General features: G+C 40.6%; 2 protein-coding genes across 5 annotated transcripts in view; one reads left to right on the forward strand and one right to left on the reverse strand.

Annotated features, from left to right (window-relative positions):
• Positions 1 to 26,105, forward strand: part of MCM9 (minichromosome maintenance 9 homologous recombination repair factor) — a 45,540-nt gene extending 19,435 nt beyond the window's left edge. Inside the window, exons 7-12 of one of the 3 annotated variants that reach the window (XM_061460033.1) lie at positions 12,405 to 12,579; positions 14,563 to 14,765; positions 15,763 to 15,966; positions 17,132 to 17,214; positions 22,074 to 22,219; positions 23,951 to 26,105. In XM_061460033.1, the coding sequence (XP_061316017.1) occupies positions 12,405 to 12,579; positions 14,563 to 14,765; positions 15,763 to 15,966; positions 17,132 to 17,214; positions 22,074 to 22,219; positions 23,951 to 25,514 (2,375 nt within the window). In that variant the 3' untranslated portion in view covers positions 25,515 to 26,105. Of the gene's footprint in view, positions 1 to 4,406; positions 4,534 to 4,649; positions 4,771 to 12,404; positions 12,580 to 14,562; positions 14,766 to 15,762; positions 15,967 to 17,131; positions 17,215 to 22,073; positions 22,220 to 23,950 lie in introns of those variants that run through there. The other 2 variants (XM_061460035.1, XM_061460034.1) reach the window with 2 other exon arrangements.
• Positions 14 to 10,119, reverse strand: ASF1A (anti-silencing function 1A histone chaperone). Of its 2 annotated transcripts, none has more exons than XM_061460037.1 (4): positions 9,648 to 10,119; positions 5,955 to 6,070; positions 1,477 to 1,653; positions 14 to 431 (listed from the first exon to the last, which is right to left on the reverse strand). In XM_061460037.1, exons 1-4 carry the CDS (start codon positions 9,754 to 9,756, stop codon positions 219 to 221), a joined length of 615 nt encoding a protein of 204 aa, XP_061316021.1. In that variant the 5' UTR covers positions 9,757 to 10,119; the 3' UTR covers positions 14 to 218. The 2 variants fall into 2 exon arrangements, with proteins under 2 accessions (XP_061316021.1, XP_061316020.1); XM_061460036.1 differs by lacking the exon at positions 9,648 to 10,119 and adding an exon at positions 8,627 to 9,005.
• Positions 26,106 to 26,326: the final 221 nt, after the last annotated feature.

Here is a 26,326-nt window from a genome sequence, read left to right on the forward strand (position 1 = left end):
AGAAAAAAGGCAATTACTTAAAAATAGTTGTATTTATATTCCACAATTTGTTCAAATATTGTTTGTTTTCTTTTTTTTTAATATAAACTTTCTACAGGATGTTTTAAAACAAGTTCTTCACATTGCATGTCAACTATGTACTTATGGAATTTGAGGGAAATAGTTCTGGTTGTTTTTACAGTTTAACACATGTACAGTACCAAAATGATGGTGGTTAGTCACATGCAGTCCATATGAGATTCTAACATAACATTTAATGAATTTTCTGATGTTGACCACCCCTTTGATGCTGAAGGTAATGCATCTGTAGAAAGCAGTGACTGTAGATTTGGGTTACTGCTCTCTGCATCTTCCAGTTTTTCAGAGTTGTCTTCCCAATTAATGTGGAATCTTGTGACTCTGGGATTAGATGCCAAAATATTCCTTTGAAGCTGGGAGAGAAGAAAATATATGGATTATGTAATGTGTACATCTTAAAGTGAAGTTCACATGTATATAGATTTTTTGCCTTTTACTCTCTCCATAGCCTTGTATGCGTAAAAAGAAAAGGTAATTCACGTAAACCTGAATCTACAGCTATCATTGGGTCAGAAACACACCACTTGTTCATTTACTCTAACATCCTACTCAGAAAAATAACTGCTTTCTTGAGAAGGTATTTTAACTGTTCAGTGAGTTCAAGGCTGTATGACAGCTCTGCAAGTAAAGTGCAACTGTTTATTATTTTAGCCAGCTTTTAGTAAAGCAAATTACCCCCACAAAGATTTTACAACCACAGTACTTCACAAAATTTCACATTGACTTTATGGTGCTTGCAATAATTGTACCAATTCCACCAGCAGGCAGTTTTCATTTAGGATCAACAACCCCTCCTTATATGAGATTATCATACCATGCTTTATATTAACTAACTGAATTTTAATTTGTCTACTAAAGTTTTAAAAGTAGAAACATTACCTAGATTTAGAAGATATTTATACTGTGGCAGTGGACATGCTTAGACATTAGTCACATTTTATTATCATGACTGGCCTTCCTCCTCCTTTGAAAACATGTTGTATTTATGTATGCAGCAAAAAGGAAAACACTTTCTCTTAATCTTTCACCATTTTCAAGATAATACATAGCTAACTGGAGGATGGTACCTTATCACCATTATGAAAGTTAAGATTGATCACAGGAAAAGTTTGCTTTGGTAGTAATGCCGATTTTGTTCTCCAAGGAAGCACACTCTCAGTAAATACTTCCCAATCACTTAGGCAAACTAACAAGTCCAGCCAAGGCTTCAAGACAGTGGAAGCTGTTGTAGGTTTCAAGATGTTCTGCATGTCACCTGTAGCTTGTTCCCCCAGTCTTTTCCATTATTTGATGCCTCATTTCATGCACTTTATGGGATCACTTGGGATTTGGCTTCATTTCTTAAAAGCCTCTTTCTGTAAGCATACCTTTGTATTACTAGAACAAAACATGTCTTACCTTAGAAAAGTCAGGCTTTACTGGTGGGTTCTCTCTCAGTTCTGTTTCAGTATATTCATTGTTTACATAGTAGCCGACTCTAATAAATTCTTGACCTCGATAGGTGCATGTAATTAGCACAACTGTTACACCTACTGCATCTGCATCTGGAATAAGCCCTGGGTTAGGTGCATCCGCCTGGATGTGAAAGGGGAAGATGGATTAAAATAAAATTGATACCACATACCTATCTAGCAGGTGAATCTTAAGTATTTGTCTTAACAGTTGAGTAAGGACTGTATTCAAAATTATTCTTCAAGTTAACCAGACAATATACCTGCTCTCACAACATTAACCCTGAATTTAGGACACCATACCCTAGAGACAGAATTACTTGGAATACAGTAAGTGTGCTGACATTTCTCATACATGATTACAGTTTTGATACAAATCTGCTTTTAAATACATCATCAGTTGAACTGTTGTTTGAGCAAGTGTACTAACTCACTGCTCTCCAGCCTGTCTTGTAATTTAGTAAAGTAGGATTTTTTTTTTTTGGTTGAATATGTCTGCTGCATGTGTTTTTAAAAAGACTAAAGCCTTCAAAATATAGAATGTAACTTATACTTCAGTAAGAAAAGCAGGAGCAGGCTATGATGAGGCTTGAGCTTTCTCAGAGAGTTCTAGGAAAGGAATAAACTACTCTCTCTCACCTCCTTCCACTTGCCTACATTTGTTAAAATGTATGCAGTTAAATGCATCATCACAGAGACATCTGACATTTCCAGCCAAGATGCAATACTAATCAATAGACAACTTTTATAATCTTCCTCAGTTACTTAACCCATGGCTTGGCAGTTACTAATAATAAAAATTGCCTTGTAAACATGGCTCACAGTCCCTTAAAATCCTTCCAACTACACATTTTTGATAAAATGTGATGCCTCATTCTCCTACAGGATTTAAAGTAGCAGCAATCTAAGCACAAATGAAAGAGCTTCATGTTTACAATTTTACATGAAGCTATGAAACCAACAATGAACACCTGTGTTGCAAGTACAAGTTGGTATTAACAATGTATGTTAGAGTGGTTTGAGTGTAACAAATCTTAGCTAAGGAGAGAGGACAAATACGATTGATTCCTGCTGCCCCTCTCATCCATAGTTTTCTGTAGTCTTTATATGCTCCAGCACTGTGAAACTGGGAAGCTAGTGGTCATGCAGCACTGCCTTCTGCTCGTTACTACCTCAATTCTAAGCCTCCAAACCAATCTAGCTTTTGATAAGAAGCTGTAGGCACTTTGCAGAATTAGATGACTCGGACCTCTTAGACTAGTGGGAGAAGCAACCAGGGAATCAGGTAGAACACAACTTCCTCCACCCCAAAGGGAAAGAAAGTGACCAAGTAGCTTTACCTCTCACATAGGGGAATAGAAAAGATGACCAAGGAACAAGGCAAATATAGAAGCTTGAAGAAATCACAAGAACTGCCAATCCACATTAAATCACTATTCTAGTTAAGTAGTCTTGTTCTAACAGTGCCCGGGACCATTTGATTACCTTAAATTCCACAGTGGGCAGTTACAGACTAATACATTGCAAGAGGATACTGTTCCATTTAACCCCCCTGGAACTCAACTCGCTCCCTAACAGTGACTGTAGTTCTTCCAGGTTCCTACTGGCATCAATTCTATGATACAGTAGTGAACCCAAGGAAATACTCTGTTTTAATTCTGCTTAACTACCAAGTATTGTTTTGCTGAGTGGAAAAGACACTGAACACTGTTTGAAACTGTTTTCTCAAATTTTGAACTTCCTGCCTTCGACATCAAACTTATTAATTGAATAGGGAACAAATGATCATACACAGGTGGGAGAAAAATAATATGACATTGATATGATAAAGTGGTAAGTCAGCAGCTGCAAACTTCTTGGTAGGCAAAAAGACAGTAGATTAACTTTTGCATAAAAACCCTGTCTTAATGTCATTCTTATTCTAGAAATTACTTAGGAATTTTATGAAATCACTCAATATATTCGTCTTGAATTCTCTTGCTTTTCCACAATACAATTATTCACATACCTATTACTGCAGCGTAGGTAGCTAACATCATATCCCCACTTAAAGATAGTAAGTTACTTATATGCTTATATTCTCAAAGAGAAGTTTCTGTGAAAATCCTCAAGTGCACAAAGAGAAAAAATAAGGTTTCACTACTGATATATCTTGGTATTTAGAAACAGAAAGGCCAAGCTCTGGGCCTTTAATTGAACCTTTTTTTTAATATTTAAAAATATGATTGTTTTAAGTCTGAAAGCACAATGATTTTCCATCTTTTCTGTATGTAAGGCTGACTTCCCAACCTGATACACAGCTTCTTTTCAAAAGAGACAGTTTTATTATTCCTGGGATTTTATCTGTGTGAAACTCCATTTTACTTGCCATTTCAGCAATTTTCCTATTTAGAAAAATATACCGTGTACATATTAGCTGGAAATTTTATACACCTCTGCAAGGGTCCTTTTCTTGTGCTATCCCTAGTGAGCACAATCTCTTTATATTATATGCCTCCTGCAGTTCTGTGCTTTGCCCCATTCTGCCTTCCCTTGCTAGCTCTCTCCATCTCCCAGGCTGCTTCAGTTTGGTGAATAAAACAGCTTCAGTCATCAGCAAAGACTTATTGCATCCCTGTTTTGGTGGTCTCCTGTGTATATATTAGCAGAGTCCTACCCTCACCTAAAATCCACTGCTCTTGAAGTCTAGGATACTTCGACCAACAGTACTTCCATAAGAAATAAAAGGGATACTTTATTAATATAACACAGGAGTACTGACTCTTATAGGACTTACTCCAATCTAAGCAAAAAGTCCTCATGTCGACTCTCAATTTAGCTGTAGTGTCATCTATAACAGGGATACAATTGATAAATCTATCCTACATGCCATTTTAGGCACCTGCCTCCTGCTCCTTCCCATCACCATTGAGTCCTCGTAACTTTGAGAACAGTGCATCTTTTAAATTAGAAATGTTAACACCAGCTGATTTTTCTGGATATAGTGCTACAAGATAGCCCTTCTGAGGGCAACAGAGGATCACCTATTTCCAACCAATTAATGCCACAAGATTTAACAGCTTGATAATGGAAGAACTGTTAATAAATGATGCATTTGTTACACATCTCCTTCACTTGCAGTGTAGAAAAATTTGGCCCAGTGCCAAGCCCAAACAGAAGTGTTTCAAGACCAATTTGCGCGCATGTGGTTAATAAATGTAACCTCCAGCCTAATCCTGTTCCTTTAGCCTGGCCTCTAAGGAAAAACAACAAACCATTTCCTTGAATTTATAGGATTAATCAAGATGGCTCAAAAAACACCGATACTGTTTTAAAACTGTTACAGTAACTGAGAAATACGGAAGTGTATTCATTAGCAATTTTTAATGCTCATACTTCCTTCATGCATTTACCATTAGATAGTCAAGTGAATTTATAGCATTTAGTTAGTCGAGTGGTTCTTATACAATAAATCATACTCAAGTTTCAATCTTATTTTTCTGCTGATAGATTTTGCTCTCAGTTTACAATACTAGTATTTGATAAATACAGAAAAAAAGTCAGCCAAATCATAATTTTGGTTAAAAAAAAACACAACAAAAAAACCCCAAACAAACAAAAGACCCACTTCTTTAGAATTTAGGCAGGTCTATTTCAGTTCTTCCCCCCCCCCCCCCGACTTAAAATGGAAACCAGAATAGGCCAGTAAGCCACCTTAGTACTGCTCTTTTCCTGTTCTCCTTCCTCCTTCCCTTCATTATTTCTTCTTAGTAATTTTTAGCTTTAACAGCAGTATTTCACAGGACTGTCATATGCTCCAGTTTGTTGGACAGTCTTGATCTACACACTTGTATCCCAAATGCCTGCTACCTACTTGTTGGCATTCTGTTTTATCTTACAAATTGCTGTATTTTTATGTAATTTAGCATGCTTAGCCAAATATAATGGTTGAACATTTACTCTACCAAACAGGAATGAACTCTTTACTGTTCTAGTTGAGTTTTAAAATTAGTTTGTTGGCCTGATCTTCTAAAGGTGTTGTCTACCTTAACATAGTGCTCCTCATTGTCTCAAAACTGCCACCAGCTGCAGTAGAGTTAAGCCTGATGGTGCTGGTGTAAAACAGGTTAACAAGTACTCTTGATTACAGACTGATCTAGAATACATTTATAAACCAGACTGGCCAAAGTTACCAGTAGCTACAGGAACACTACTTATACCACTGTCTCTAATTATTGATGCCACAAGTGAAAGTATTACCATGGAAATACCAGGAGCAAGAAATAGCAGCTCATGAACAGATCTTAAAGGAAAGTGTATCATACCTGAAGAGCTGACTGAAATACTCTTCTAGCTTACCCTTATTTTTCAAGTGCCTCTTAGTTTGATAGTCATCTTTAAACAAATTAACACAACCGTTTTAGGAAAGAGTTAAACTAAACTTACCTGAAATACAAACATGTGTCTGCCTGCAGGAACAGGTCCTACTAAAACAGAGTCTAACACCTGGTCATACTCTTCACTTTCAGCTGAACCCACATAAATTATTTTCCATTCCAAATCTAGAACAAAACAAACAAAACCAAAAGCTACCATTATTTATCATGACAGTCAAGGGTACTCCATTCTTTCCTGTCTACAGTGTTGCATAACCTAAAATCAGTTCTTTGACAATAGGCCTAAAATAACAAGGACCTGTCTTCACTGGGGAAATTTATCAGTGCCTGCCCCATTCCTCATGGACCATCCCACCATCTCTCAGCAGGCAGGCAGTACTGCAGGAATCCCTCCATTTTCATAGGTTAATTTTCAAGAGGACAGGGCCCATTTACTTGTTGGAAGCTGTGTTCAGCATCTTCTCAAAGTCTGACAGAATGGCTGCAATACAGCAATGATGCCTCTATACGCCTGTAACACACTGCACACCTTGAATACCAACTCACCTCCCCAAAAGAAATTCTCACCTTCCATGTATACACCTCACAGCTTAAGGTAGTAAACAGAATAAGAAAACTCACTGTGCAAGCACCAGGCATACACTAGTGTATGCCTCCATTCCTTCACATGTAACCTGCATAACCTGAGAAGTATGTAAAATTGTGATAGCATGATTAGATCATATTCTCAAACATATTGGTGCTTGGATTTTATTCACATCCTGAAATAGATCTACAGGAAAGAAAAAAAAGAAGTAGCATTTTGCTTCTTAAAATAATGCATCAAAATCAAACATTTCTTATAATTCAGAGGGTTTTTTGTAACTCACCCTCTCCACCACAGGTGTTTGAAAGCTGAAACTACAAATGCTGAAACTACAAAAGCTGGGCCAGCTTTTCCCTTTCACTTTTTGATTAAAAATCACATGTATAAGTACACAAAGAAATCTAATCTTAAATACAGATTTTTGTGTTTTGGGTTTTTTTTAAAGCAGAGGAAGGGAAGATCACCATTACAGAAAACTATAACTGACTTTTTTTTAATTACTGTTTAAAAACTGTGTCTTAAATAACTTACATAGTATATTTTTTCCCCCCTTATGAACAATGCCCCGATTGTCTATGCAAAAGCACAAACCTGGACCTTATTACATCTACTTTATTACTATGCTCTGCAAAATCCAAAAGTCTGCATTATGGTTTCTTGACACAGAAATGGAACTTAAGCATAGAAAAAAAAAATGCACTTTAACTTGAATTCTTCTTGCTTATCATGTTTATCATCAATGCAGGTTTGGGGGCTTAAGGAATGTAATTAACAGGGCTTGGGAAGAAATCTTACTCCTTTATACAGCACAGTGAAATTGGTCTGGTACTGTATTGGAGGTTTTATTTACCTTTTAAGCATGCAGTACTAGCTACTGCAAGTACTAGTAGTACTAGCTACTGCAAGTACTGCAGGCCACTTCCCCAGGACAATTAAGGACCTCTTTTGTCAGCATCTTCGAGTAAGTTAGTACTTACAAGAAGCGAAGATTTTTAGGCTAAACTGTTTAAGATTATCACACCATCCTGTGCCATTAATCTAGAACAGTGTAAAGTTCATTATAAACCAGTAGTATTTAGTAATAAAAATGGACTTTCTAAAAATAAGTTTTAAATCATACATTTAACGTTGGTTAAGTACCTTGATACTGAACAACAACTTTTTAAAAAAAAAAAAACAATATGGCTGGAGTTCAGTAATTTGGGGTCAGTGGTGTACAGGACTGGCTGAAAAGAAAACAGCACAGTAAACAAATGAAGGCTAAGGCAATGACAGCAAATTTTTCATGGAGTATACACAGGCAATGTTTAACCTTATTTTTAAATGTGAAAGATAGCAGTGCTCATCCTGAATTTATCCTGTAGTCTAATCTGCTTTTAGGTGGGGGCAAGAAACTGAAAATTTTGCATTAGACCATCTAGAATTCTTGTCATCCCGACTGTCCCAGATTAACCCCAACATAAATCCAGAGAGTGAGAGGCACGGCACATACAGCTGTGCACAACTAGAAAGAAAGGCATAACGCCTTGTGCGGAGCCTATGTGACAGGCTCTGTCGCCTCCCACAGCGGTTGCCATCGAGGGGTCTGATACGGTATCTCAGATGAAGCCAGACTGACTAGAGATCCAGTCAGCTACCTGGAGATGGGCACGAAGCACATCCTGGTACAGATAGCTCCGACTAACGTCTCGGCCGGTTGTAAAGGCGCATGAGACTAGCGGCAGAAGCCTAGAGGAAATCCCAGGCTCAGACGGGACTTCCTATGAAGTTCCCGCCAGCGCTACCGTCCCTCCCAAGGGCGATGGAATAGAGCAAGCCAAGACGTTCCACCGAGCGCGCTGTCACAGGCCGCCGGCACCCACAACTATAAACTGCTACAGAGACAGGCAGGGTGAAGCAAGTTTAACCACAACGCCAGACAGCCTGCCAGGTGTTATCACTCGCCAACTCCGGTTTTCTGTTTGCCTCCCCTCGCCCCTCAGGCCGCTGGGGCTGCCCGGCGAGCAGGCGGCGCTGGTCTCCGCCGGGGACCAGGCAGCTTCCCTCTTCCGCTCGCAAGCAGCCCCAGCAGTGCGGCCTCGGCTACCAGGAGCTCCCCACTTGCCCTCCCGGGCCGCCGCCGCCACCTTCCTCACCCCGAGCCGGGGCGTTCAAAATTCCCGCCCGAGGGGCGACGCGCGGCCTCTCGGGGCGACTCTCGCGGAGAGCCGCGGCGCGGCCTACCGGCGGCCCGGAGGCGGCGCTGCCGAGCGCCGCCGAGACGAAGGCGGTTCGCGGCCCGCCCGGCTGAGGGGAAGGCGGGAGGAAGCCCGCCGGCGGCGTGGCGCGCCCCTCAACAGGGAGCAGGGCCGGCACCCCGGACACCGGAGGGGGGTCGCCGCGGGGCGGCGCCGCCGGGGCCACCCCCTTCCTCCGGCGGCTGCCAGTAACTTTCGAGTGACTTCCAAAAATAGTGGCTGGCGGCCGGCCCCCTCCCCCACCGGCAGGGCTCCCGCAGCCAACGTGCCGTGCCATACAGTACCGCGCTGTGCCACCGGTCCCCCGCACCTACCGCGCCGCACCCCGCCTCGGCAGGCAGCTGCCGGCACCCGGGGGCGAGCCCGGCCGCCCATACCTCCCCACAGCCGTAAAAAAAAAATTAAAATAATTAAGTATTAAAATGGAGAGTGAGGCAAATGAACCGCTGTCCGCGGAGCGTCTTCCGCGCTTTGAGTAGCGTAGGGGCGCCGGCCGCGGAGCAGCCCCTCTCCCCGCGGGTGCGGGGACGCGCGGCGGCCGAGCCCGGTTAACCCTCTCCCTGTCGCGCTCCCCCCCCCCCACGCACACACAAAGCTGGCAACATGGCTACCACCACTCAAACAAGTTCCTCGCAACTTGAGGCTCGGCTCGCCGATGGCGCGGCGGGGAGAGGAGAGACGGCCCAGAGTCGGCGGCTAGGGCGGGCGAACGCCGCCAACTTTCCCCGCCGGGCTCGGCGAGAGCGGTTTTCCGGCGGCGGCTCGGGCCAGCCCATCCATCCCTTCGCCTCGGCACGGCGATGCGGCGAAGGAGAAACTGGTAAATTGTAGAAGCAGGCCTGAGCAAAGTTTAAGCCTTAAAACCCCTGAAACGCAGAGCCCGGGGTTACAAAATCCGTATCGGGAAAAACGTACTCACCTTCAGACAGGTCCTCTATGCACTCAAATGTGATTTCGAATTGGAAAGGATTGTAGAAAGGAGACGGATTATCCAACACCACTACATTGTTCACCTGAACCTTTGCCATATTTTGAAAAAACACAAACAATAGGAAGAGCGTGCTAACGCAGCACAATAAAGTCCAGTGTGTTGGGCTTTTGCGACGCACAACCCCCCGCGCCGCTGCCCGAGCGAGGCTGCAAAGCTGCGACTTGCAGAAACTTTTCTTTTCCCCCTTTTATTTACACCGGGAGCACTCCACACTGTTTGCAGCTTTCCTATTTCACTAAACTACAGCCCATTCTGCCCTGCTCGCCGCCAGCGCCCGCCCGGATTGGCCGCACGCCGGCCTAGGGCCCTCCTCCCCGAGCGCGGCCGACGAGCGGCAGCAAGATGGGCCTCGCCGCTCCCGCTCCGACCGCGCCTCCTCGCGGCGGCGCCCCCGCCCGGCGCGAGGCGGAAACGGCCTCACAACGGCCTCGCCGGGCGGGCGGGGCTGTGCCAGGGCGGCCGAGCCCAGCCAGGCGGAGCCGGGGCGGGCGGGACTGACGCCGCGGCCCTAGACTCTCCGCGGTTTTGGGAGCTGCGCCGTGTTCTGTGGGGTTGTCGCGAAGGGTGGTGTTTCTTTAAGACTTTTATTCCCCCCCCCCCCCCCCTCTTTTTTTTTCCCTTTTCCCGTTTTCTGTTCCCAGAGGTGGCCCAGGTTTCACGCTGGGTCAGAGTGTTGAAGGGGCTCTGGGCTCTCGAGGGATGTTCATCTCACAAGAGCCCAACCCCTCAGGGGGGCTGCACTGTCCTGGTCAGCACCATGGCACCCAGCACTTGTCTGAAGGCAGTGTGCCCAGAGGCAGTGTAACAGCACTTTGCTCGCTGGGGTACACCCCAAATAAAGAAGGGTCTGCTAGTGGGGTGCCCTGGCTCCCTGCATGGGCCACAGTTCTGCTATGAATGCACCTTGCTGCTGCTCCAGAGGCCACCCACAGAGGGGCTGTGTAGGGACCAAAGCGTGTCTTTTACACAGCTGTGCTGTCAAGAAGCCATTGCATTCCTGTATTTGCAAAGAAAGGCTTAAATAGCTTAATAAACTACGAAAGAACACATATCCCTGTGCAGCAGGAGGCCCAGTGGGAAGACCACCCTGTGCAGCAGCATGAGGGCCATAGAAGAAGCCATCTTGTGTGGCAGCAGGAGGCCCTTGGAAGAGGCCATCTTGTGGCTGCCATGCATAAGGGATAGGGAGGAGTGGCAGCACTGTGTAGCACCGGTTTTCATTCCTCATGTTTCTGTAGCGAAAGAGCAGAAGGTGCTCGGTACTCATGGGGTGTGGGTTGTGTACCGTCACCACAAGAGAAGATTCTGTGTGGAAATAAACACACAGCTAGGCACCAGTACTGGCTGCAGGGAACCCTTGACCGCAGTGGAATATGCACTGCAGAAAGGCATGTAGGAGTCATCTTTCCACCTGCGTGGGAAGGCAGAGCCCTGCTGGTGGGAGCAGAATGCTGCCAGCTCTGCAGCAAGTGAGAGCGCAGGGCTGAGGCACAGGGGCCTTTGGCCTTCAGCAAATCCCATGCAAGGTTTGGAAAGGTGATGACGCTTTTGGTTATTTACAGAGAAATGTCATTGTCAGACACTTGCCTGATCTCTTGCTTGCTATGCTTTTTAACAGCATTCTCCACATCTGGCACAAGGCTAGAGGTTATTTTTCATTTTTATTATTATGTCATATGACTGACTGCCCAAGCTGTTCAGTGCAGAGGCCAGGAAGCCAAGAAAGATTGGATGCAGTGGAGTAGATTCCTCACGACAATCTAAAGTACGTGTTGTGTTATCAGGAAGCATCTATTTCAAATAACTTTTTGCTGGCCATTTATGAACAAGTGGCTACTCTGGTGGGCTGCACAGTGATGAGAAGGCTTCTGCAGACTGTCCTCCCCGAAACGAACAAAGCTGGCTGATGGGGGGAGTATTCTTGGGCAGGGTTTACTGTAGCATTCAAGGAGATTTTTGGCTGGTTGCAGCTTGTCAACTACTAGGATATTTTCATCTGAACACTGGAGTAGAAAAGAAGGGCTAAAGATAGAGAAGAAGCTGGGAAATAGGAAATAAGTTTGAAAGGATCTGCACATCCTTAATAATGAGTGGCCATTCTCATAGTTGTGCAAAGTTTTTGAGCTGCCATGCTCCCAGAGTTGTGTATCATGTGTAGATTTACTGGGATTAAAAGTGAGAATTTGTCTTGCACTTCCTGGGGCCAGGTGTTAAAAGACACTCAAAATATTTTATTCCCGCCCCCCCCCCCCCCCCCCCTCCCCCCCCAACTTTGTTTTGCAACTCCAAAATTTTGGTCTGTTTTAGTAGTTGGTGGGGAGGAGTTGCTAAATGTCATTTGCCCTAATTTTCAGTTGTATCTGGTAGGTTTAGTCTTCTTACCCTAATCTGTTTTGTAATCTCTTTTGCTCAATTAGCAAAGTCCTAAAACAAGTCACTATCGAGCATGGGAAGCTTAACAGAGTCTGCTCCACAGGTCCAGGCTAACCTGCCAAACACCAGTGGGATTTCTTACCAATAGGTGTAAAGTGAGTTACATGGCAGAGGTGTGTGGTGGAGTTAACCTGCTGTTTTGACATCTGTCCATGGCACAAGCCAGTGGACTGGGTCCTGGGTCCCTTTCTTTCAATCAAGAGCATTCCTGCATGTTAAGGAAAAGACTGACTGAAGTAATTGATTCTTCAGGTCTGACAGTGACTGCTGTGAAGGACTTTGGGGAGTGGAACTTGGAAGCTGGAGCACTGGTACTTGCAGATGGAGGCCTTTGTTGCATTGATGAGTTCAGTAGTATCAAAGAACATGACAGAACCAGTATCCATGAAGCAATGGAGCAACAAACCATCAGTGTTGCAAAGGCAGGGTAAGTCGGATGTTAACGTGATAAAAATGTAAGATGTTTCTCTTGTATTTACAAGTTGGAGGGAGGTTTGTCATGCTGATTAAATATATCTGTTTTCTTTGCTGTACTTAATAGTTTTGTTCTTAGCAGTATTATTAAACTAGATGAGTCAACATTTCAAAGAACACTAGACCAGAGACTGCAAGTGATCAGAATGAATACATACCCATTTCACTGTTCGGTTTTCAACCTACCACTGTAGGCCAGGGCACGTTCCTAAGAAGGCTTGGTGTTCTTTTTGTTGTCCTTTACTGAAAGTGCTCATAATAATCATATGTGAAATGAGGAACTCTGTGGATTTTTTATTGCAACTTGGGAAGTAGGACTTAATTTCTCTAAAATCCAGAATATTGCATGGTAACAAAAGAAGACCAAGAGATTTCCAGGCTGGTGAATTTTCTGTGTTGCGCATGACATAAACTCCTGCTTACTTTAAGTTCTTTGCTTTCTTTTTCAAAGTAGTGTGTGTTCAAGTCTGCTGTTTCCTTCCCTGCCACTTTGATTTCATATCTTACTCTGTCAATCATACACATCTCTTGTCCAGTTCCATGTCGTTTCCTGGCTAGTATTTCTGGAATTGCTGCTCAAACAGCATCATCCTTTCCATATTCCACCTTGTCACCTTTAACTCAGTTCTTACTCCAATCACATCTTCTTGGTTTCTGTAACTGATCATGTCCTTCCTCTATTCTGAGCATGTCCAGTGGAGCTCTCTTTACCCTCTTTGACAGACAGCAGACGAGTCATGTGTCACTCACCTTAGTGATTATTAGCCCAGTAATGCAGCTGGGGATAAATACTTGGAATCAGCACGGTCCTATCTACTTAATAAGATGAGGATGTATTTTAGCTGTGTTCTTTGTTGCAGTTGGCTTGGGTTTATAGACCTCAAAGCACAGTTTGCTAACTTGCACATGTAGCCTCAGTTGCTCACTTTTAAGGACTACATGTGTTGAGGATTTTTTTAGTAGTAACTTTGCACAGACAGGTTAAGCACTTTGTTGATTTAGGTCTTATTTTGATGCATAGGAGATAAGACAAGGTTGTATTTTTTTCCCCACTGTTTAATAGAAGATCTGTAGTCCTTCCTCTCAGTTATAGAAGAATACAGGATGTGAGGGAGCAGTTACTCAGGAGCTGACTAGAAATAGCTCAGTGGCAAACCAAAGTTAGAATACCTCTGCTGCTGCCTTAACCAAAAAGATTACATTTGGACTACTAGAATAAAAATAACCTCTCCCTACATCTAGAAACACATTCCAGGATAGCATGGTTAGGAGGAAAATGGCTGTTTCCCTGGAGGAACAGTTGATATGGCTGCCATCATCTGGTTTGGTTCATATTCATAACATGTTTATATACAGGAATCACAGTTTATATTACACTTTATTTTGCTTTCTTAAAATATACGTCAAGGTAAAATGTTGCTTTCCAGCACTAAAATGCGTTTCTATACTGTATAAATAAAGTAATACTTATTTCTGAAAAGTTATGTTAGATTTTACTATTTAAGGACCAGAGAAGTTGTGAATGCTCCATCCCTGGCGGTGTTCAAGGCCAGGTTGGACAGAGCCATGGGTGACATGTTTTAGTGTGAGGTGTCCCTGCCCATGGCAGGGGGCGCGGAACTAGATGATGTTAAGGTCTTTTCCAACCCTAGCTATTCTATGATTCTATGATAGCTGTGTATAAAGATTACTCATGGCAATATTGCCTAGGTACTTTTGGCATCCTGATAATTGTCTTTCTGTATAGTTTCTATTCTCTGAGGAATGCTGTATATGTTATATATTAATACAATAATTGTGTATATTGTTTAGCTCTTATGATCTTTAAGGTAAGATGTGCTCTTTATAACATAAAAATGTGATCCTTTTTAACACTTTAGAATCATTCTCCTACCCAATTTAATTCAGCCATAACATTCACCATACTTTCCTCTAGCTTGGTCTGCAAGCTTAATACAAGGACAACTATCCTGGCAGCAACAAACCCAAAAGGCCATTATGACTCTAATGAGTCTGTCTCTGTCAACATAGCTCTTGGCAGTCCCCTGTTGAGCAGATTTGACCTGGTCTTAGTATTGTTAGATACAAAGAACGAGGAATGGGACCGCATCGTTTCATCCTTCATTTTGCAGAATAAAGGTAAAAGTAGTCTTTTTAAATTATAAGTAGTTGGGGGAGTGGAGTGATTTGGGGGGGGTATGCTTTTTTTTTTTTTTTATAACTTTCCCCATTTTTCAGTTTAGTTGGTTGTTCTTGAGTCTTTCATACTAATCAGTGCCTAACATTTTTGCTATGCTAGTTGCCTGTGGTATGGTTGTTTTTCAAGTAGGAATAAGATAGATACCACTAATTAATTAACAGCAGTGAACTGAGAACACTTTATGATCATTTACAAGAGATTTTGGCCTGGACTGCTCAGTAAGTAGATAGTTTCCATCTTGCACTTTTACATTGCTTCATATGCAGATCCTACACACCATGCAATTGTACAAACTGTTAATAGGAAACTTAATTCAGACAGAACAAATCTGAGCTGCATGTGCTTCATGGCTCAAAGAATGAACAGTAGTGTTCCCTATATGGAGCTCTGTGCTTTGGAATTAAGGAAGGCAGTGTGATACAATTTTAACCAGCTCCTTCTCCGTCCACTTCAGCAACATGGCCTTGATCTGTGTTTGGCAAGAAGTGATTAGAGGAAACTTCTTCAGCTAGCTTCCTTTGCTTCCCAAATGTTTCCCTACAAAAATGTTCAGAATATGGCAGGTAGCTTTTTGCTCCTACAAAGTAGAACACCCAGAGGAGATACATGCATTCAGTGTAGCATTTTAACATTTTAAGGAATGCTGGAGCACTTGGTATTGATTGTACCATCTGGTGGGCAGTAAGTCTGACAGCAGTTCTGTTGAAATTACTGGAGGCTTTACTGTAGATTTTGATAGGAGAGGAATTGGATGCTGTGTAAAATTCCACACTGGAATTTGACCAAGTCCTTGAAGGCGAGTGTACAGACAACTCAGTATGCCCCAGAAATACGGTAATGCGTCTTTTATAGTCACCTGTCCATTTAACATGAATTCTTAGGAAAAAGCTTAATGTCTATTGTTACAGAATTAATGACTAGACAGTTGTAACACAGGTTGCCCAAGCAAATCCGAAAAGCTCTGGAGCATGGAAAAGATGAAAACCTATTTCTGCCTTATCAAAAATATACAGCCAAAATTGTCTGGTGAGAGCAACCTGATCCTTGTACGCTACTATCAAATGCAGCGTCAGAGTGACTGCAGAAATGCTGCCCGAACTACCATTCGCTTACTAGAGAGTTTGATCCGTCTTGCAGAAGGTAAAGTGGTGGCAGTTTTATTTTTAGGCAAACAATTAACCTTCATAAAATAAATAGATGTGGAGTATAATTACAGCCAGTAAGCAGAGTAGCAGCTTTTCCATGGAGGTAGAGATAGGTGAGTCTTGTATTGTTTTATCTAACGTAAAGAGACTTGGGGAAGGGTATTGCATTTAGATTATCAAAATCAGTTTTAATTTTGCTGTTCTCACACCCATAGTAAAAACTAAAACCACTGGAAAAAATCGTACTTGAGAGAAAAATCTCAGAAGTTATTTGTATTGATGAAAAGCAGTCTCAGGATTTAGTTTACTTCATTTGAGCTAAGTATTTGCTTCTATCCTCAAATTGATAAAACATCAAAAATAACATCTTTTTGTTTTCTAAAGAGTCAATAATCAAGTCGGTATTTTGCAGTGACTTAAGCATTTCCAACTCTTGAATTCAAATCATATTTCAGTTATATGAACAAAAACAAAGGAAGCAGTAAGTCTGTGTCTTAACATGACTTTGTCTTATGAAATGGCATGTAAACTATTTTCAGGATGAATTGAAAAGAATGTACTGTATTTTTGTATAGCAATCATAAATGGTCTTTATACTTTTGTATGCCAGTCAGCAATGTGATGCTTCCTGCATCAGATATTTACATTTTGTTCTCCATTTGGGGGGAGAAATTATTTAAGCGGCATTCCTGACTTTTAGGGATTCACATGCTATTTTCACGTTCGGTGTTTCTTCTATTCTTATGTGTTCACATGATTGGGGCTTTTAGTAGCATTTAGTTCTTTCGAAGTATTATATAGATAGTATTAACTAACCTGCCTTTCTCTTACTGATAAAGAACTGTGTGTGTTTCTACAGCCACTTAGGAGGAGAGCCTCATAGAGTAAATTCTTTGCATTATGTCCATTTACAAAAATCTGTTTTGTTTGGTGACTTAAGGAAGGAAGAAGAAATAAAATTATTGTAGGGAAAAACATTTTAATACAAAATATGTAATAATATAATATGAAATTTGTGATTCAGACCAATTAGAGGAAATCAGACTTTTTCTGACCTGTGATGAAAATTAGACTGAATTTTTTACTTTATCATGATGATATGTACCTATGTAGATAGAGGTGTTTTATATCACACTCTCTGTTTCATTTATTTTCGATAGCTCATGCCCGGCTGATGTTTAGGGATACTGTGACTGTGGAAGATGCTGTAACTGTGGTATCAGTGATGGAATCTTCTATGCAGGTAAGGTTTCTTGCAGACATTGCCATTGCTGCAGTACCACATTTATACGATTCAGTTTATCATGTAGATATATGACAGTCCTCTTTTTCTCTCATGGAAAGTAGGTCATCAGAGACCTTGACAAGTCATTTTCAGTCCATCTTGATTACTAAAATTCTTAAACTAAAAAATCTGGATTGATGATAAAGGCCTGGTACCTTTCTTTTAATAGACTGCAGTCTAAACGAAGTTTTGGCATCCTATTGACTTTCATTAATTTACATTTTAAAGACCTTTAGAGGCAGAAATTGTGTCTATGTCACTGTGTTTAATAGCCTTTTATGGGCTTTTCTTCCATGATTTTATCTTGTCACTCATTAACTAGGTATGAGAGAACCAAATCATTTTTTGGAGCATGTTTCAAACAGTTGCCAGGATCATTTTAAAATATGCCACTGGTGATACTAAAACTAAGAAATTTTAGAAGACTATTTTACCCTGAGAAACCTTAAAATTCCAAAACTTTGGTTGCACTGAAAGTTGTGCATTCCAATTATCGCATGGATTTGTGTAGTGTTTCTATGTAAAAAGGCATTGAAAAAATGTGGAAGGTTAGATTTTAGTTTAACATTATTAGGGTGTTGAATGTAAAGAAAAAACAACACATTAATAAAAGAAATTAAAATCGAGTGGATGCTATTGTTAATGGAAACGCAGAAAATAATACAGACACTATTACTTCAGATAGGATACTTTTAAGGGAAATAAATCTTCATGCTTTGGAACTGAAAAAAAAAAAAAAAATTACCTGGAGCAGATTATCCAAAGTTTTGGATGAGGTTTTCTAGTATGTCTGAAGTATTTGGTTTTGGCTCTGTCAGAGATGGTGTACTCCACTGCGCAGATGACTGGTCTGATCCAAAATGGTATTTCCTATGTTTCTGTATAGGTTGATATGAATATAATCAAATTAAAACAGTTTTATATAGCACGTGTTAGCTCAGTGGACCTGAAAGACCTTTGCAGGAGTAGATATGACAAAGTCACATGGCAGGTAGGCACTTGTGATCTCCCTTGTTCTTTTAATGAGAGTTGAGAGACTAATTGCAGCTCGTGCCACAAGTAATGCACTGCACAGTATTGCAAATGGAATTTGTCTCAAAAATTCTGCAGAGCCTGACCTTATTAAGTAGCAAAAGATTATTTCACTGTCTGCTGCAATTCATCTTGCACTGTTGTGAAGAGCTAAGCTTCTCAATGACAGCACTGCATCCAAGTTAAAGAAGCAGTGCTAATATATCCAGTTGAAATAGCAGAAGATATCACTTAAGTGTTCATTAACTGTAATTAAAACTGTAATTAGCTACGTGGGAATTTGATGGGATGGTGGTTTCAAAGCAATATGGTTTTGGATGTAAGAAATCTGTTTCATAACTGTTCAAAAAGTGGAATGTATGTATATAATAGTTATGAATATGTATTGTCATCTGTGTATCTCTCTACCTCATCAGAGTGAATAAATGTAAAAGAATTGGTTTAACTGTGGGTCACTTTTTCATATTTATGCAGCCCTGCCCTGAAGGGCTGCAGTTTGCATAACAAGCATCAATCTAATAAGAGTCAGTAAGAAATCTGCCTGAATTATGACTGCAGAAGACTACCTGGGAGTAGTTGTTATGCTTGTCATATTTGCTCCACTCTTTGCTATTCATGAGCAAGTAGACAATTGTGTTCATTTTTGCTAGGAATTTGAGATCTATTTGAGGCCAAATTCTACTTTCCTCCTGGAAAGTATGAACAAATCACCAAAGCAGTTTCTTTTTCAAGGAAGTAATTTAACACTAAAACAATAGAAGTAAGATGCAAAAGTCCGGTCTAATTGTCAGTCTGTAGAATGAAGTTGTAAATGGGGAAGTATCAATGCCATTCTTGAAGGACTGGCTGCTCAGCAAACCCTACCTTCAACATGTCTTTTCAACGTCTACAAGATGTCATATTCCAATATGCCAATAGAAAATAAAAGTTCACAGTTCTTAGGTCAAGTATTTCTTTTGAGCCACCTTGGGAGGAAATACTATCACATTTTCATCACCAGCCTAGGTTATTGCGGGGTTTTGTTTCATCCTCCAATTCACTCTTATTTTTCTCTTTCCTAACTTGGCTTTGTGAGTATATTCTATTTTCCCCTGGCTTGATCTTTTCATTTCCCTCATTTCCTTTTTGTAGACATTGTCTCCTCTCTCTCCTTCTCTTGGTCATGTTTTGATCCTTGTTTTATTCCCTTTCCAGTCCCTCTCCTTTTACTCCCATTTTACATTTTACTGGAACAAGTTGCCCAGGGAGGTGGTGGATGTGCTATCCTTGGAGACATTTAAGGCCAGACTGGATGTGGTTCTGGGAAAGCTGCTCTAGTTGAAGATGTCCCTGCTCATTGCAGGAGGGTTGGATTAGATGGCATTTGAAGGTCCCTTCCAAGCCAAACTATTCTATGATTTTGTTTTCCCATCCTTAGGCACTTTTACACTCTTACTTTCTGGTAACTGTCACTGTAATACTTTATTCTGTGTCTCTGTTATAGATCTTCTGCCCTCAGTTCCACAGCATGTGGATTTGTCGTATGGCTGCCTTCCTCTATTCAAAATCATATCTCAGAGGGACAGATATCTCAGAGACATAAGCAACAGCATAGAAATGAAACTTTACAGACACCTTAGGCCCATCCCACTTAGAATTTCACACACACACAAAAGAATATATGAAAGAAACTCATTGTGGTGGCCAAGTAAAGCAATGAAAAGTCAGTGATGGCAAGATGTAGTTGTACCCCTTAGGTGCATATCTCAAGGTATATAATAATGTATTCCTTTTTTTTTTTTTTTCCATTGGATCCTTAGGTCACAGGTTGACAGTACTCGAGCCAAATGCAAATCCTATGTTAGTGTTTTGTTCAATGTTTTGTTTATTATCTGCTGTCGTAAAGGTGGAATTCTCAATTTCTTCATTGTTTTTTCTATGGAATTCATCTCCAGTGCACTTGAGTATTTCAGAAGTATCAATTCACTTATCTTCATGCAGTCCTCAAGAAGTGGTGGAATGGTGCTACTCCTGTTCTAAATTTGGAGCTGAATTATTACTTGTCCTGAACAAATTGTCTGCTGGAGCATACCCCATGAGAGACTGTCATGGTTTAAGCTTAAACCATGACAGAGATGGTTAGGGCCCCAGTTTCAGAGTAATAGTAGCTCTTGGAGTATTTGAGCACATTTCCTGTTGACTGCAGTTTTCTTCTTTGCACACACCGCATCAGGATTCCAGTTACAGCTTTATTGCCTTTCAAAACCTTTGCTTAACTGGCTCATTCTGAATCACAAGAACTAGAAGCTGGTGTCAGAGAGAGTATCTAGTTCTCTTTGGCTGTTTTCAGGTGTCCTAACCAAGAGACTAGACTTTCTGCAGTCCCTGCATCACTAACTATGAATCTTCTGGTCCTAAAAACAAATATGACAAGAGGTTCTACAGCAACCTTTTCCATGGCTACAGACTAATGTTTCTATGTTGAACAGATCTCTCATGTTCCTGAAGTGATACGAGTTAAAAAAACAACAAAAACTTCAGTACAATGCATTAATGGTTACATGGACAGCCTTAATTTTAGCACTGTGTAGTTCTAGAGGGCTTTCATTAGCCACCAGAATAATGTTTATTCAGTGTTGGGTTGATTTTTTTTTTTTAATTCAAAATTTTAAAATTTCAAAATGGAAGAACCAGAAATTGCCATAAATGAAAATAAAATTTCATAAAATGAAAAGGAATTATTTACTGTGAGGGTGGTGAGGCACTGGAATGGGTTGCCCAAGGAAGTTGTGAATGCTCCATCCCTGGCGGTGTTCAAGGCCAGGCTGCACAGAGTCTTGGGTGACATGGTTTAGTGTGAGGTGTCCCTGCCCATGGCAGGGGGGTTGGAACTAGATGATCTTAAGGTCCTTTCCAACCCTAACTGTTCTATGATTCTATTCTCTGATTTCTATTATAGCAATTTCTGGTTCTAGAGACTCCACTGACTTTCACTATTGCTCTCATGGCGCTTGATACGCGTCCTGTTCATTAGTTGTGTTGAGCCTTATGGATTAGACAGGCATGGTAAAGGCTAGCCAGTCTGTGGCAAAATAGAGGGTTTGTGCTGTGGTTTGTTGTTTTTTTTTTTCCCAAAGAGCGATTATCTGCAATACTATTCTAGATTATTTATTGTGGAATTAATCATTTTGTGCAGATGCTCTGTTCAAAATACTTAATTTTCACAAGACACAGCAAATTTGTCCCAGATTAAAATCACTTGCTTTCTAGAGTTATTCCTGAACAGGTAGTTACCCTTAAAGAGCTATTCAGAAATATTTTTGCTGGTCAATTTAACCTGTGCTGACAAGTCTTAATACCCAAGTCTTTCAATTTAAATAATTAGACAAAGCTAATGAAGGCTTTCAACAGTCAGAACTTCTTCAGTTATAAAAGTTGCTCATGTGGCAGAATTTTGACAAGGTATTTGGAAAACTAATTCAATACTAATTTCCATTTTTAGTTCTGATGTTCTCAAGACTTAGGTGGATTTTCCATTTTTTATATGAATAAAAATAAACCAGTGCTTGTAAACTGTAGATTTGATAATATAATTAATTGCTTTATGTGTATGACTAGCTTTGCCTATGTGGGCAGCCCTAACAGTGTGAATAAAGTTATTCAGTAAATACTTGATCATTTAAGCTTTAAAAAATCCGGGGAAGAATTTTTTGTGAAGTGGCCTCTGCTGTTAAAATTTGGCACTGATTTATAAAAATAGCTTCTTTTTATTATTTTTTTTAATATATATCTTTTTGGTGACATAGGGTTGTGCACTTCTCGGAGGCATCAATGCCTTACACACCTCATTCCCTGAAGATCCAATGGCTCAGTACCGTATACAATGTGAACTCATATTGGAGCGATTGGAGTTGCAAGGTCTTCTGCACAAAGAGCTGCAAAGACTTGACAGGTATAATGTGCAAAGCAACAAAATAATTCAATAGCAAAGAATGATTGTTTGACAATAGTATCTGGAGAGGGTCTAAAAGTAGAATCTGACATTGGGAAGGGACTTATTCTTTAGGGGACATGCATAAGCAGGGAGAGTGTTTTAAAGTAGCACTCAGATCATTGCAGGATCATTTCTCCTTCTGGGTTATGGAATTTATAAAGAATTTAAGGATGTTTCAGTCAGTTCCCAACTCATATCTCAATTCTGTGCTCGGATAAATTTCAGCGGAGCTTCTTAGGGTCAAAAATGCCAGATTCTGTAGCTGAGCAAATAATTTTATATAACCTTTTGTTACCTGCTTGATAAAATACAACAGATCTGCTTCATATTTTTTAAGCTGCCTTCTGTGTTGAGCAGGTCAGGCTGCTTCCCTTTCTGTTAGTGGAAAATATAAGCCTGATTCAAAGTTCGCTTCTTTTGATCTTTCCTTTCTATACACTGGAAGTTGTCCCTGTCTGCTCCTTAGTTTTCAGGTCACAGCAATAATCTTTAGAAAGTCTATTTTCTGTTATTAATAGGAAACTTTTAATATATTGAGGCTGAGAAGAAAACACTAGGATTGCAAAGGAAATAAAATACAAAAATATTTCTTTTGTTTCATGAAATGAGATTAGGCTCTACATGAACTCATACTTCTCATTGTTAAAGGAAAAGATGAATATTATCAAAGCTAATGCAAACACCTGGGAAAGTACACTTTTCCTTTAAATATTTTTCAGACTTATTTTGTAACTCATAATAATATTTTAAATAACCACAGAGGCAGTAAAAGCAGATCAAAGTGGGATATCTCTAACAGACAGACAAAAGCTGATTTTAGTAAAAACAGAGGTGTTCATAAGAGATCATAGGTAGGATGGTATTGGGGGTCATATAGCAGAGGAACTGTTTACAGTGCATAGGAATCATTTCACCTACACTAATGCAGTCACTTTTGGAATGGAAAGTGACTGTTCTTCCCTCATGAGTAGAATCACTGTTTAGCAAGAAGTAAAATGCTATCTCCCTTGGAAATCATATGTTTAGGTACATATAATAGATAGAATATCAGCTATACTGAGATTGGAGAACCCTTATTCTAGCACCTCTGTTGTTTTGGAGGGCCCTGAGGACATTAATAGCCACAGACAGTGATAATTAAGTTTTGTAGGTAATCTGTGGTGTTTTTCCTCTTATCAAGTGGAGGTTTTGATATGTTGAGTCCATAGTGATAACGAGAGAAAACCACCAGCAACCACAATTCCAAGTAATACCTAGGTTTTCCATTCTGATAACTCATATAAGGCTTTGCTTTGCTCAGGATAAAATCCAATGAGGTTCTTGTTGTAGAAGATGTGCTTATAGAATGTGTAATCCCTAAGGGACTCTAGCAATGGCTGTAAGTAGTGCAAAGCTGTTAGTTTCTTTCTCTGTCTCCCAAGGAAATGAAGTTTATGTGGTTGTTTTCTCTGTCCACCTGCCTATTGTTTACTGGGGACACTAAATTCTGCTGCTTACTGTAGAAGGTGCTGAAAGATCACAGACTGCAACACCAGCTTTTGGAGCTATATGTGAAACTTACTAATGCACTTTCATAGCCTACATTATTTGTAGCTCTTCACCAGTCATATATACCAAACATCACTAATGCAATAACGAAAGAAAAAAAAGAAAAATAACTGTTGCTTATTTTTTGTTTTCAATCCATAGATTACAAAAGGAAAATCCATGCCAGCTGCAGCCTGAACAGACAGGTTTCAATACTATTACAGGATGCTTGAACAAGGATACATTTGGGCAGTCAAAGCAACTGCCTCAGTCAGAACCTTCAAATCAACAAGAGAATAACTCCAAGGCAAAGCCTTCTTTGCCCGAAGACAACTGTGAAGGGAGTATACATTTAGAACCCTTGTGCAGCCCAGCATATGGTAATAATAAGAATGCAAACCACTTGATCAAACATAGTAAGAGAGGTGGTGAAGGCAGCTTGGCTTGGTTTGACAGTTTGGAAGAGCGCAACACTGATGCTGAAGAAACTTTTCAGAAAAAGTCTCCAGTGCCCAAGATATCTCCAAATAACTGGACTTCAAAAGCCCTGTGTAAAACATCCTCTTCTGAAGAAAGAAGTGCTTCAGTACCAAAAAAGGAAAATGGAATGAAAGAGACACTAGCAACTGTGAATCTATATGCTCCTTTGGAGCAAGACAAAGTTTCCAAGTTAAGCAGGACAAGGACTGAAGAACACAACTGTTCTTCAGAAGCAAATATTGAAAACCCAGCATCACCAAGTGCTAGTGTGCAGGATTCAGTTATTACACAACGGGTTTCAAAACGCTGTCAGAGACTGCACACTGAGAAATCACATGGATTCTTTACAAGTACAGAGGACCCTGAGGCAAAGGCCCTTCCTTCAGTATTACGTGCGTCTGGCCTGTCAGATCTTTCAAGCGACACCGATTCTGTGCTACAGGAGGAAAAGAACAGTGTATGTGTAGCAGCAAAACCAGCAACAGTTTCCATGAGAAAGCGAAGTAAAGGTCAAATAGTGAAGGAAACAAATGTAGCAGGTTCCCATGAGCCAGAAATCCTTGACAGTGAAAGTCCTCCAGCCGCTAAACTAGCTAAATTTACTTTCAGAGCAAGGACAAAACTTAATCATTCTTCAGAGAAGAAAAATGAAGACTTTTCTCTTTTTCAGAGTGAAACTATTTTTAAGCCTGGAGAGCAGCTCCAGGGAGAGCAGCTGCTAGAGGAATGCTGCCCCCCTGAGAAATGCAATATGAGATTGAGTCGCTTAGGAAAAGCTCGTGTGGAAAAACGATCAATTGATAATAAAGAGAGAGAAGAGCAACAGAATCAGGCCTTAGGGAAAGAGATCAGAGGAAATGCAACAGTACACTCTCATGTCAGGTTTGATGCTGTGTCATCTCCACCCACTGAAAAGAAAAAGGAGGGAGAGGAGAAGCTGAGTGGCCCAAGCACGGGGAAGGTGGGCTTCAGCACATTAGCCAAACTGTCAACATTCTCCTTTGCACCACATCCTGAGTCCCAGTTGACGACCTCATCTACCGTTAAGGTTGACACTAACAAGGAAAGCCATAGCCACTTGAAGGTGCACATGAGTAATCCTAGCAGAAGGAAGAGTTTTGCATTGGAAAATGCTAGTAAAGCCAGTGTGATCACACAGAAATCTCTCTTCTCAATAGCAGAACTAGATGATGCTACCTTAGATTTTGATTGGGATGAAGAGGTTAGGAAAGATCCAAGCACATAACATATATATCCTCCAAATTACTTAGTGTGCAGTTCTCCTGAATCTCCATCCTTCTGTCAATTGTATCCATAATTTACAAAGTTTTTAAAACCAATCATCCTGGACCTCTGTTGATAACAATGAACATACTTTCTTTAAATGCTGTATACTTTACATCAGACTGTGTATACTGCAGGACTGATGTGTCTTTCAGTTCCCAAGACTCCATATATCAGTTGAATCCTTTGATTGACCTGATGTAACCTGAAGACTTGTATGTTCATTTACCTGGAATATAGTGAATCTTGCAGAAAAGCAGGCTTAATTGACTGTTATCCTTTAGTTCCTGTAGCAGTTAGAACTCTGCGTGATTCATGTTGTCCTTCCGAATGACTGTGCCACTTCAGAAAAATGATGATGCTAAAGCTATGTCATTATATTTTGCTTTTGTATATATGTTGTTTGTCTCAGTGTGGTTAGCAATATCATGATTTATCATCATGCTATGGTAAGTATTTCTGTATTACTGTCCTCGTGACAATTTTGCTGTATCTCTGGTTACTGTGCTGGTTACAGTTGTCACACTGCTGATGTTGAAGACATGGATCAAGAGCTTTTTGTTTCTGGAGTTTTTTCGTTTGGTTGGTTTTGGTAGGGTTTTTCTTTTGTTTGTTTGGGGATTTTTTTATTTTAAATGCACTGGTTCAGATCTGTGTCTGTATTCTGGGTCATTTTATCAGAACCCAACTGTGTAATAAACATACGGTTCTCCACTGCAGAGACACAAAACTCAGGTGTTTGAAGGGAGTCCTTAGTAACTTAACTTTCACACA

Source organism: Pezoporus flaviventris, unplaced genomic scaffold (genome assembly GCF_033815535.1).
Source record: "Pezoporus flaviventris isolate CSIRO_AGI_PZ_B2104156 unplaced genomic scaffold, CSIRO_AGI_Pfla_v1 ptg000031l, whole genome shotgun sequence".
Taxonomy (NCBI): domain Eukaryota; kingdom Metazoa; phylum Chordata; class Aves; order Psittaciformes; family Psittacidae; genus Pezoporus; species Pezoporus flaviventris.

What these genes read in the sequence shown, in the direction of transcription:
- ASF1A (XM_061460036.1), bottom strand. Translation starts at nt 9,005, where the DNA reads ATGGCACGGCACGTTGGCTGCGGGAGCCCTGCCGGTGGGGGAGGGGGC. An exon ending in TTTGAACGCCCCGGCTCGGG is followed by an intron (nt 6,071 to 8,626) that starts GTGAGGAAGGTG and finishes GTTTTGTTCTAG; the next exon opens with ATTTGGAATGGAAAATAATT. An exon ending in TAAAGCCTGACTTTTCTAAG is followed by an intron (nt 432 to 1,476) that starts GTAAGACATGTT and finishes CTTCTCTCCCAG; the next exon opens with CTTCAAAGGAATATTTTGGC.